General features: G+C 39.0%; 1 protein-coding gene across 1 annotated transcript; it reads right to left on the reverse strand.

Moving 5' to 3' along the window:
* Positions 1-383: 383 nt before the first annotated feature.
* LOC111319469 (uncharacterized) lies at positions 384-7,833 on the reverse strand. The gene is made up of 6 exons (XM_022922236.2): positions 7,653-7,833; positions 5,101-5,561; positions 4,812-4,882; positions 3,021-3,461; positions 2,024-2,470; positions 384-1,663 (listed from the first exon to the last, which is right to left on the reverse strand). Exons 2-6 carry the CDS (start codon positions 5,541-5,543, stop codon positions 516-518), a joined length of 2,550 nt encoding a protein of 849 aa, XP_022777971.2. The 5' UTR covers positions 5,544-5,561; positions 7,653-7,833; the 3' UTR covers positions 384-515.
* Positions 7,834-13,162: the final 5,329 nt, after the last annotated feature.

Here is a 13,162-nt window from a genome sequence, read left to right on the forward strand (position 1 = left end):
ATGTGGAGAGGAAACGATGCACCTGGCAATCCTTAGGAATTAATGCATTGTAGAGCATGGCCACAGGTGCAATCTTTTACCTCTCCCTCCCCTCCCCTCCCTTCCCCTTCTACTGACTTCAACTTGTTGTTTAATTGTGACGTTCGGTTCCAACCCATTTTCCCTGAACGGCAGAAAAGTTTAACTTGTCGTATATTCTTAATCAAAACACGGGAGACTCATGGATACCTTATCAGATAAAAGAAACTCGACGCGACTCTAGAAGGAATAAAAGGCTCATTTTAAAATTGACGGTTGTCACTCGAAATGATGTAAATAAGGCCTACCGACAGAAGAGCTATTTTACAAACTCATTCTCGAGAATGCAAAAAGGAAAAAACGTATAACTTTTATCATGTTTATTAAGAATATAACAGCATACTCTTGAGCAGATCCGTACATTTATTAGCTTACAAAGAGACTGCTGGATAAGTGGATCAAAGAGAAACATTAACAAAACAAAAGGAGGAAAAAGCTTATCGTAAATGAACAACACAGTGCTGTCTATTGTCAGTGACAAGCAAGTCCCCATTTTTACAAACTGTTATAGCCAAGGGAGCATAGATTTCTTTACCAAACGACCTGAGAAACTCACCATCCTGAGTAAACATTTGAAGTCTGGAATTGCTACTGTCACAGACAATTAGGTTATCAAAAGTATCAACAGCAAGACCTCGGGGGTACATGAGCTGTCCTTCACCAGACCCCTCGCTGCCAATGCTGTATTCATATTCACCTTTCTCGTTGAAAACCTTAACACAGTGCGTTAAGGGATACGACAAAAAGACCTTGTCGTGATGATAACAAACGCAGGTAACGTCAATGTCGAAATCTGGGATTCGGAAGAATTGAAGCAAATGAGCACCGTCTGAGGAAAGGACCTTGATTTTACGGTCACCTTCATCAAGAACAACCACGTGACCGTTTCCATCAGCTTTAACAGACACAGTTCGGGGATTTATTAAGTGCTCACTGAACTGTTGGATAAACTGGCCCTCATTAGTGATTAGAGACATTTCATTTAAATCAAAAGCGCCATGAATGACTATCATATCACCATTTCTTAAGAATGCTATGGACACAGGACGACCAATCTTCACAGCTGCACCAGTTTGTGATCCCGTCTCGCCCCCTATTGTCCTGGGGTATTTCAAATTCTCATCAAAAACCTGAACGCGGTATTTGACAAAATCTGCCACCGCAATTTCTCCGGTTTTTTCATTCTTTGCAATACTTATCGGTGCGATAAATTCTCCCTCTATTCTTCCAAACGATCCATACGGCCTAACTACTTTGTACTGATGCGGCTTCACGTTAACTCTCCAGGGACTACTGGTCAGTGGCCATCCGTTGATTTCTATTGTAACGTTGTGTCGTCCTAGTTTCTTCGGCTTGTAATGTACTTTGTAATAACCATTTTCAACATCTGTTGTTTTCGCTACTTCTTCTCCTGTCGGAGATCTGATGGTGACGGTCACGCGTTCTTGTTCGCTGTAAAACTGTTTTCCTTCTGAATCTCGTGTAGTGATTGTGAAACTAGCTTCAGCGCCCTGTTCGGCTTCCTTTAAGCCGTTTCCTTCAGCTTGTGACTTCGAATGGTCAGTATGACGTGATGAAGTGTTTTCTAAAAATGAAGAAAAAACAGACAACCAAATAGGAACAAGACAAAAGGTAAGTGATGTAAAAAGGAAAAAAAACAATACGTCACTCAGCTTACACGTCACTCAGAATGTTCCTTTTCCCGGTTACAGAATAAACGTCAGTTATAATAGCAGCTAGACCATCATCGTGCCACATGGGTAGCGACCACGACGGCAACGATAATGTTGAAAGTAATGATGATGCTTCAGTTCACGCAGGTGGTGGGTGAAAAATTAACAAGTTAGGTTTGATAACTTGTAAAATAAATGTAATGAGTTGTTATTTGTTATAGTTTTCGCTAGAGACTCTCGTAGGACGTGACAAAAACAAAGATAATACGTACCTTGACTAGCACCTGTTGTCAGAGGCTTACTTCTTTCAAAGAAAGATTCCTTACACGCGACGTACTCTTCATCTCTAATAAAAGTTCTCAACTTTACTTCTCGCCGTGGAGCTTTGTTCGTTACTCCATCAGTGACAAGGCATCTCGCGGCAATTCCATCGAGTTGACCTGACTTGTAGTCCGTCCACAGATATTCAAGGCCTTCCACACTTGAGCATTCCAATCCTATCCCCAAACAGCCGAACCCCAATGCTTTGATTCGCAGATCGTAATCATCTTCCAAATATTTGAGAAAGGTGCCAAGTCCTTTGGTCGGAGAGACTGTCTTGTAGTTCACGAACAAAAAAACGTCGGCTACAAAATTTTGGTTGAACTTCTTTCGGTTTTCACTTCCAATATTGTGGGTGGTGATTTTAACAGTTATTTCATGCAGTTTCACAGCAGCGCCTAAAAAATCAACGTACAGTCTCAATTCAGAACTTGCATTTCAATCAATCTTTTCTCCTGTTCCCATTTTAACACATGGGTAGACTTTAGAACAGAGTGGAGTTTGGGAACAGAGGGGAAAAACGATCAGCGAGAAACATTTTTCTATCAAGCCATGTGTGTCACTGTGGCGCAACATCTAAAGTATTAGGATATAAATACATATTTTTCTCTTAACAGAGCCCTTTAAAATGATTAATACCTCTAATGTTTACTGTGGCAACCAGGTGAAGGGATAAGTCGAATGTAGCAGTCAGATTAACTCTATGCACTTTTTAAAATGAACTTTTCTCGTTAATTATGTAAATGAAAAGGGAAAGATTTAAATTTTGCAATATTAAAATACAATTTCGTTATCAATTTTGCGGCATGCATTTTCTGGCTACGCTGAAAGAATAACATTTCATTAAAGAGTTATCCAAAATTGTACAGGTAAAGCTGGTGGTAATTGAAATATGAAGTCAAAGTTTTAAGAAAAAAAAGCGACACGCGTTTTTAATAAAATATTTACCTGAACTTGTTACTTCTTTCGATGGCTTCACACGTTCTGTGAAAGACTTTCTGCATGTCTCGTAGTCCTCTTTTTCAATGATAGTTGTTAACTTCATTACTGTCAGGTTGAGTTTCTCTAGAGCTTCAGTCGTTAGAATATATTTCTTGGCGAATTCATCGAGGCAGCGAGAGAGGTAGTTTTCCCAAAGTCTTTCAAGGCTCTCTAAGGTGAGACATTCCACTCTTATTTCTAAGCAGTCAAACCCTAATGATTTTGTGCTGAGTTTATAAACATCTTTTACATGCTTCAGGAAAACATTTAGTCCAATAGACGGAGAAAATGTGTTTCGTTTCATGAAAGTATTTAAGTCTGCAGCAAAGTGGTGACTGGGCCTGCCCTGTTCTTCAGCATCAAGATTTTGAGTGAAGATTCTGAGTTTTATCTCATCCCTTCTGTAACCTAAAAACAAACGAGGAAAAAAAAAATAAAAATCAGAGATCACCTCTAACTTTTCCCCTCTTTATTTCCAACCCAGGTGTAGTCCGTGATCGTGCTCCTGAGCAGGAATAAGCTGGAATCTGTGAGTGGAGGATACTGTAAAATGTCGGACGAGAAAGAAATAGACTCCGGGCATATAACCATTCATTATGAAACTGATGAAAATTTAAGAGCTAAATAAGAACTAAAAGCTAATCAAGATTTTAAAGGCATCTCAAATGAGTATTTCAGGGCAGCCACCCGCCACGGCCTAATAATGAGCATTAAAAAAAAATGCAATAATGTTCCAGACCGAACCAGGCAGCCAGCCTCACCAACCTCGTGACCAACCAGTCATAAAGATAGGCGATCAATGAACCCTGGGCTGAAAGTCGTACAAAAATTCTGCTACTTGGGTAACTTTCTTTCACGGAATGCAGCCATCGGTGGCGAAGACACATCACTTATTGGCAACTGAAAGCAAGAGTTGCCACCAGAGGATTGCACCATCGACTCTGGTAAGACCATGGAATCCAGCTAAACAAAAAAGTTTGAGTCTATAGAACAGCTGTTCTGATATAAATTACTGTGTCAATGCGAGTCTTAACCATGGTATTCCTATCACATGAGAAAGCTTGACCAGTCTCGCCTCAGATGTCTTCGCATGATCTGTGGAGTCTCTTGGAAGAACAGGGTTAAGCACTACCGCACTTGAGCGATGTAAGATTGAGGGAATCAAAGCATTCCTCATAAAGAACCAAATCCGATGGGTATGACGTCTTAACTGCATGCAAGACAACCAGAGATTCCAAAAGCTTCTATGGAGAACTAACGAGAAACTGATTTTCTCGTGAAGGTAAGTACTAGAGGTAAAAGCTTAAAGGTGTTCTAAAATCCAGCCTGAAACCATGCAACATCCCATCCAACGCCTGTGAAGGCAAGCACTCAGACGTACAGGGTAACGATCAACCTGCCGTGCCGAGGTAGAGAGTTTTGTAATCTATCGTATTAAGCATCTCCAAGATTCCAGGACAACCCGCAAAGCTACCCCACGATGTTGATTACGTCTACCTAGAATGCTCGCCAAAGAATCTGCCACTCTCGCATACGCTTCATCATCCACCGTAGAAAGTAGTGGCCACCAGAGAAAAAGAATGTTTGTAGAAGTCGACAGCTCAATCCATCAACAACGCCACTTAATCAATTGATGAAAATTCCTGCCGATTTGGCGCCTTTGTCCAACTCAAAACTATAGGATTGGACAATCGTCAAAATGGCTCTGTTTACACAACTTTTCACAGAACTTCTAGTAAATCTTCCAAAAATACTTACCAAGTTTGATTTTCTGCAGCTGTGTTTCCCTTTCTTCCTCAGCGTGGGTACCTTCGCGTGAAAGCGAAAGCCTTAAAAAAAGAATTTGCCCGTGGACATTTAAAAAACACTCTAGAGTAGAGACCTCAGTTCTAAATTATAAAAACAATCACATAAAGTATAACCTTTAAAATCCACGACCTTGTAAACGTTCCCACAGTCCTCATTTCGTTTTTATTTACGGTGGGGGAAATCGATAGAAAACGATGAGGCAACAGCTAGGCTATATTGAGATGACTCAGTTTGTTACCTTATTTCGTGTACTTTCTTGTACACCTCTCTAGCATTTCTGATGGTCACATCTAATTCCCTGCTATATCCAACTTTAGTTAACTCTTTTTCCAGTCTTTGCTTCACCTTCTCTCTTTCAAAGTCATCCACGAACTGTAATAAACTGTGATCTGTATGACAATAAAGTTCCACCACAATTGAACCGTCTTCGATATTTCTTACTTCGGGATCAGCTCCATTGTCATTCCTTTCTTCCAAAGCATTCCTTATGGCATTTTCTACAGAATACCTGCGAGACAGATAAAATGCACCTAACGACAGGGCACCGGCCAGCGCAACTCCTGCCAGAAGAGGGTTGTCAATTTTCAAGGAGACAGAAAAGCCTGATGCACTGGCTGACACAGACATTTCAAATGCGGCCCTAGCTGCTTCCGCAGCTACATTTGCGACTTCACCATCCATTAACTTTGTTCCTTATACCTATAGTAAGAACCAATAAACGAAAGTCAAACTTCACCTATCCATCCAGGGACAAAAGCAAATTCAAAGTTCTCTGTTAATTTGCAGTTATTTCAAGGAAGAGATTTCAAAATTATGGTAATTTTAAGCGTGTACGAGATCACCGATCAGCAACTGACTCATCATTTGTTATATTTCGCGCTGTAACTTTGAAGACTACATTCCCAACTTCACAGTAAATGCACGCGTGAGACTGGAAATTTCAGACAATTGAAAATTCTGTCTTACGCACATACGTCTTATTAGTTCTCCGTTTTGGACTCTGTTTTGCAAGATTATTCGGAACTGGGAAAAAAATCTTGGATCAGAAATGGCTAACACCAATATCGTGACGCGCGCCATTGAGCGTGTAATTGTCAACCGATTAGTTTTGAAGCATTATCGGGTCTCAGTGGGTTTAACTGTCACCCGTAAGGCAGCGAAAAAAATAGCCGCGAGGCGTATGATTGAAAAATTTTACCCTTCTTTTAATTAATTGCAACGGAAATAAATTAACTGTTAAGAGCTATCATCCCATTGACTTCTAGATTGCCTGAACAAAAAGTCGAGGACAGTGAATTCCAAATTATTTTGGATGAGCAAAAAAGTAATCTGAACTAAAAAAGGCTGTGCGCTCTAAACTAACACGAAAGTCAAGCAAAAAAGTTGAGCCAGAACTTAAGAAAATTAAAATTCGCCTCCAAGTTAAATAAATAATGAGCTGAAAAAAAAAACCATTATAAAGTTAAGCGCCCAATCACTATGGCCTAATAGAAGTTAAATTTGAAATATCAAATAAGGTTTTAAGCATAACAAAGGGTCGATATTAAGCTCCTGGAAGCGCTTCAACCACCTTAGCCGCAATGTCCCGTATTTCTTACACAGCGTGTGGTGTATGTTATCATTTCACAAAATGCAAACGAGATTACGTTGAACAATATATTAGTATCTTTTCTCGAAATTACAGGATATGACGTGAGTCCAGTATGACAATGCATCAGCTATAATATGATGAAAGTGCCAGAAAATTCTTCAAAAAAGTAAATAAGAGATGAAATTTGGTCAAAGATGTTGATGCATATGGGTTGCTGTCTGTTTTCCAGTTTTATCTTTCTCGCAAATATCAACAACGAACAGGTAATTGAGAATAATTTGAGCCAGTTCAAAAACATTAAACAAAAGTAGACATTAAGAAATTTAAACACCCTAATCATCCTTTTCTCAGTGATTTCTCTTAGTCTTTTCGCGACACCTGTCCCTGTAGAAATAACAAATATATGATGCGTTTCTTGGCGAATACATGCAAAGCAAACGTCTTACATATGGCACGCTGTCAAGGTGGAGCTTCTTAGCTCAGTTGATGTGGGAGCTCAACTAGTATGTGTGAGTGGGTTCGAATCCCATCGAAGACTAAATTTTTTTCAGGCGTTTCTTCTGCAATTGCTAAAATTGCTAAACTCAACGGCCTGGATCATAGCTTAACGTGATTTTCAATCCGCAGGCCAAATGAAATTTATATCAGGACAAGTATGTGACCAAATGCATGCATTTTAAATGTTGGCCAAGTTTTGCATATGATATTTCTATTGAAACTTATCTGATTCGTCGGTTATCTCAAACTGTAAGGGCTGATAGTTTCTAAAGAAACTTTTTGGGGCTGCGTCGGTGGGGGGTAACGAAATAATTTGAATATATCAACAAAGTTGAAATGGTAAATTGGCCACCGTTACGATTATAAAAGCTGACGTTTCGAGCGTTAGCCCCCGCTCCGACGAAGGGCTACCGCTCGAAACGCCAGCTTTTATAATCTTAACGGTGGCCAATTTACCATTTCAACTTTGTTGATATATTCAAATTATTTCAAACTGTGTGCTTTATATCGTCCGCAACATCATCTCATGTAACAAGAACACACTCCGAAATAAGAACGGGTCAGAATCACGATTATAATTCCTCACTGATCACTTTCAGCGACCATAAGCGGTCAATTTAGAAGAGAATATTTCTTTAGGTTTAGATATCGAAACTGACCGGTCTGTTATGAGAACGAAGACAACATTTTGATGAAGTTACCTGCAATCGTAGCTACCAGTAACTTCAGCGGTCCAGAATGAGTCTGGGCACAGCAAAAAGGCGAGAAACGAAGATTTGGCTCATCCTGACTCGAGCATATCTTTCAACACTCGGGCTAATTACACAAAATGTGAAGCACTCAAGGAACAAACATCGCCTAAGCGGGGGCGAGTAGGGGCTCAAGAAGTTGACGGAATCGCGAGATTTTCGGGGAGGGGGAGGATCTGTCTTCGTCAACAGAGCATAAAGGGGGACTATGGAAAGGTGACTGCCAATCAACTGCCAATAATAATAAATAACTGAATAATTTATTACATTTAATATAGCGCTTTAACTATTAAAATATTCTAAAGCGCTGTACAATATTAAAAGCGTTCTTAAGAAGAATAATAAGTCTTAAACTGTACTTTAAAAAAGTCAAAGTTCGTATAGTATCTAAGGCTAGACGGCATAAATAATACTTGTAATAAGAATATAAAATTACAAATTAAAAGCTTTCTTAAAAAGATAAGTCTTCAACTGTACTTTAAAAGAGTCGATGTTCCTACAGTTTCTAAGAAAAGATGGCAAGGCATTCCATACTGTTAGTCCAGCATGGAAAAAGGTTCGATCGCCAAAAGTCTTCCGTGTCACCCTAGAATAACAGCAATGTTTCAGAATCAGACCGCAGGCTGCATCTAGTTCTAGGCTTTACAACAAGTAGTTCAGATAAATATTGTGGTGCCAGGCCATTCAACGTTTTAAAAACTAAAAGCGCAACCTTAAATTCTACTCTAAATTTCACCGGCAACCAGTAAAGTTCCCTAAGTATCAGCGTAATATGAGCAGACTTAGGAATTAAGCATGTAACCCGAGCCGCCGCATTAAGAACTTTTTGAAGTCGATCATATTAATATTGCGGAAGCTTATACAAAAGAGCATTGCAATAATCTAAATGTGATGTAACAAATGCATAAATTAAACACTTTGTTGATTCTGCAGACAAATATTTCCTAATTTGCCTAATATTATAAAGCCCCCCAAATGCCTTACTACACATCTTTCCTATATGAGTATTCATAGACATATGGTTATCAAACCATGCGCCAAGGTTTCTAACATGCTTAAGGGGTTTAATTGAAGGAATGGTAACCTTAGATAACTGCTGCGACGAACCGATGACTAGAAATTCTGTCTTTTAGTCGTTAAACATCAACCTGTGTGAGACTAACCAAGCCCTAACATGAGCTATGCAGTTCTCAGTAGCCTTAGTCGCTTGATCTTGAGCAGCAAACGAATCTGGATCAAACGACACGTACAACTGAGTATCATCAGCATACCCATAAATTGATGGAAGGTGCCTCTTAACAATTTCAAACAGCCTTGATGCATACAATAGAAAAAGGACAGCAAGTCCCAAACAGCTCCCCTGAGGAACACCACAATTTAAATTGAAGTTCCTGGAGGACTACTGATTAACAATTACACGTTGTATCCTTCCAGTCAGAAAATATGATCTAAACCACTTCAGAACATCACCGCAAATTCCAAAATCTGATTCCAGGATTTCAATCAGGATGTTATGATCGACAGTTTCGAAGGCGGAACTCAGATCTAAAAGAACAAGAAGAGTTACTTCCTGTTTGTCCATGTTGGAGAGTATATCACTCTGGACTTTAAGAAGGGCCGTCTTATTTGAATGAACCCTACGATAAGATGACTGATGAACTGGAAGTGGAGCATTATCAGAGCAATGCCGGAAAAGCTGAGCCACAATTGCCTTCTCAGCTAATTTGGAGACTATAGTGCAGATTACATTCAGTAAAGCAATGATCAGAAATGTAGTATGTCGACTTCCGAGGGAAAGCATTAATGTCATTAGACGACCGTGCGATGATAAGATCGAGTATATGTCCAGAAACATGCGTAGGGGTGGTAATATGTTGCAGCAAACCAAACGTATCCACGAGTTCCATGAACTTTCTCGTATCAGCATCACGGGGATCATCGAGGTTGAAATTAAAATCACCAGAAACCAACAAGACTTCAGGACATAACACTGTAGTTTCCAAAAAACCAGAGAACCCTTGGAAAAATACACTTGCTAGTACAGGATACTCCTTAGAATAAGGAGGACGATAGACGACCACAAGCCTGATTATCTTGCCATGCGCAGATAATTTTCACTCCGAGAACTCAAAAGACGACTTTTCCCTACCGTTAGGAAAGGACAGATCCAGGCTCAGGTTATAAAAAACACCCGTAACACCGCCATTTCGTTCAGATGGTCTAGGGAAATTCTTAAAATTAAATCCCAAAGGTGATAATGAGGCCAGACTAACGGTGTCTTGTTCATTGAGCCAAGTCTCAGTCACCGCACAAACATCAAGTCTACTATCCAGAACATGATGCAAAAACTCTGCAGTCTTGTTCCTGATTGACCTTGTGTTTACATTGCCAGACGTAAACTGCAACAACCTTTTGGGTGGAAGAGAAGGTGGTGTTCTTTCAAGAAAACGCAGATTAGATGGATTCCTAGTCGAAGAAGCAATGTCCAGCGCGTTGATCCCGCAACAAAGTAGCATCCCTCGAGAGATTCCACAGTGTGGTCATGTCCCGAGGGAGATTGCGGTCAGGCGATGCAGATTGAATATTTAATAATCTTGTACAATTTCCCTCAACAAAATCAATTTTATCTGAGAGAAAATACTGTGAAATATCCCGAGCTCGAGCTTGATTTAGTTGATCAGTTACACGTCCAGTAGAGCTCTCAACGGACTGTAAGCAAGCAGCAGACGGCGGTCCCAAACGAACATTACTCGCAGCAACAGAGTTCTTACTGTAATCACGCATGAAGTTCGAATTAGTTCCAGGGACCCGATAAGCTGGTTCTATCGGCTTTATCCAATGAATTGGGATAGGGAGAATTATTATTATATTACACAACTAAAATTCCCCGAACCCCATCCTCCCTCCCCACTTCATAGGTGATTGACCGGTTCCTCAGACGTATGGATACCAAGTGCCACATTGCACTCAGACGACTGTTCAAGTTGACTCATTCCCAGTAATTCTCTTTCCCTTGCGCACGTTACTTGCTCGCGCAAATCATGCTCACTGGTTGCTACGAATGGCCGTGACGTAGTTTTAGCTTTTAAATAACTAACTGATTGTGTACCAGACTATTTGAAAGCTCTGTTTGTAAATGGAGGGGAGATAACTGATAGGACATTTCATGGCTCTCAGCTTCTGAACATTCTGCACGTGAAACTGTTTCTGGACAAGAGAAAAGAACATTTAATAATAAAACTGTTTCCTTATGGAACCAGTTAGAAAAATTCATTAGCCGAAGGTTTTAAACGCATTTTAAGAGGTCAGCTCCTGAAGCATTTCTTTTAGTCATATGGTGCAGTCTTAACCACTTGAGTTGCGCTGCTGTATTTCGTGTTGAATGGCTCGGGACCTGCCTTTTCAGTTTGTAACCACCAGATGTTTAGATGATATTTAAATTGTAATTTTATTTTAAACTACTTAGTTCATGATGGTGTTAATTTTAAGTATAACTGTCACAGAAAAACTCCCTATTATATGGGGACGTGTCAATAAAGCTAACTGTCATAGTCAACTCTCGTCTCTCTTTATTGTCATTGTAACACAAAATTGTACGAAGTGCATGTGTATTGAGCATTATGCCATCACAAATTAAATAGTATACTCAGAATACTGCTAAAAAAAATCTGTTATTTGCAATCATGATTACACAACAGTCTCAGGGAAAAAACTGTTTTCAGTACATAGGAAGTATTACTAAATAAAATCAATGCTTCACTCCTAGTTTTTCAGTTACCTGAACTTATCATATGTCCTACTTCTTATTCAGTGTCATAACATTTCCTTATCAAACTGTTACATGTGGTTAAAAGGATTTTGTTCCGCAAATTGACAAAAAATATTAAGTGGAGTATGTGATTTTGATATGCAACCCACTTCTAAGGAATAATCAGAAAGGGAATATGTGGTCTAAATTTCTCTTATGACACTTTTAGACTTTCAAATTAGCAAGTGTTCGAAAGCTACAGTAAAAAGCTCCTCGTTGATTAATCTAGGGTCTTAGCATCGACTGCGTATTTATTCCATTGCTGTATAATTGTAATTATATTAGGTCTTAGAATCTTTTGTAAATTTTGTAGTTTTATATAGTCTCATATACATATTTATAAATAATTGCCAAAAGTACGCAATTCAGCCTATGGCTGCAAAGTATTTTTATTTTTTGGTAATAAACTATCTATCTATCTATTATGATAAAGTTATTAATGAAATGCAAAATACACAGGGTGTCACATAACATCAATTAAAAAGTCTGATTTTACGACACGCTAATCATTACTGTGATAATTAAAAAGAAATATAACTCATAAACTCTTTAATCATGATATGGTATATTAATTCATTGCTAGCACTTCCTCAAGTTCCATTTTCTCTAACAACATTAGCCGATAATAACTTTCAAAATGTTAAGTTGACTATATCAATGAAGCTCATTCAATCTCCTGCCAATTAATAGAATGTGTTTCTTACCTAACTTAACAAAATGTTTTAGTTTTCATTAACTTTTTTTTCTTGGAAGGAAACGGTTTTTATTCTTCCCACAGTAAAAAATCAACCTGCTAAACTCCGAAGCAAGTTTCTTACTGCAACCTGCAATTTGTATAATGACAATCTGATTGCCAGCCCCTCTAAAACTACATGTAATTGGAATTTAAAATTGAGCACTTTTCTCAGTAGATGGACAGCACACAGAAGTGTTTTCACCCTCTCACTCCTGACAACTCATTAGTAAAGATATTTTATTAGACATTTTGGTTTGTAGCATTGCTGAATATTTTTACGAGTTGTGCCATCTTTTGACGAACCCTTAGGACGAGTCAAAATACAAACAACGAGTGAAAATGCTCCACAATACTACAAAACAAAACGTCTAATACGAGATTTATTATCCAACACACCAAATTGTTACAGTGGAATAGTTCGCGGATAGTTGTCTGGAGTACAAATATCGCGTGATATTTGTACTCGTTTCGCGCGTGATTTGTACTCTACGAAGCACAGTTGGATTTTCTCCTTACTATCTTCCATATCATTCCTATCATGTTAGTTCGGAGAGTTTCGTATCGAATCAAAGCCGAATGTACTTTCCCATAGTTCCCACGGTGTTTTCCCAAATTCTTAAACACATTCTCAAACTTCAAATCTGTCGTAGTGGTCCGGCCGGGGGAATTTTGGGTACTTTTGTATCCGGAGTATTTTTCACTCCCTTTGCGGTATCTTGTCACAATACGGTCATGATTATGTCGTTCTTTATAGAGTTTTGGTGCGGCCGTACTTGCATACAAGTCAAAATCTTAAGGGAAATATGTGTTCTTTTTTAGTCTTTTACAATTTTGGGGTAAACTAGTATTATATCAGTGTACAGATAATTTGACCCCCTCCCAAACTCCCCCCCCCTACCCTTCAAAACAAAAATTAAA

The sequence above is a fragment of the Stylophora pistillata genome, chromosome 6 (assembly GCF_964205215.1).
Source record: "Stylophora pistillata chromosome 6, jaStyPist1.2, whole genome shotgun sequence".
NCBI classification, from domain to species: domain Eukaryota; kingdom Metazoa; phylum Cnidaria; class Anthozoa; order Scleractinia; family Pocilloporidae; genus Stylophora; species Stylophora pistillata.

Bases quoted from the DNA above. Each gene is read 5' to 3' on its own strand.
- LOC111319469 (XM_022922236.2), bottom strand. From the start codon at position 5,543: ATGGATGGTGAAGTCGCAAATGTAGCTGCGGAAGCAGCTAGGGCCGCA. The intron at 3,462-4,811 runs GTAAGTATTTTT...GTTTGTTTTTAG, and splicing joins GCTGCAGAAAATCAAACTTG to GTTACAGAAGGGATGAGATA. The intron at 1,664-2,023 runs GTACGTATTATC...CTTCATTTTTAG, and splicing joins GACAACAGGTGCTAGTCAAG to AAAACACTTCATCACGTCAT.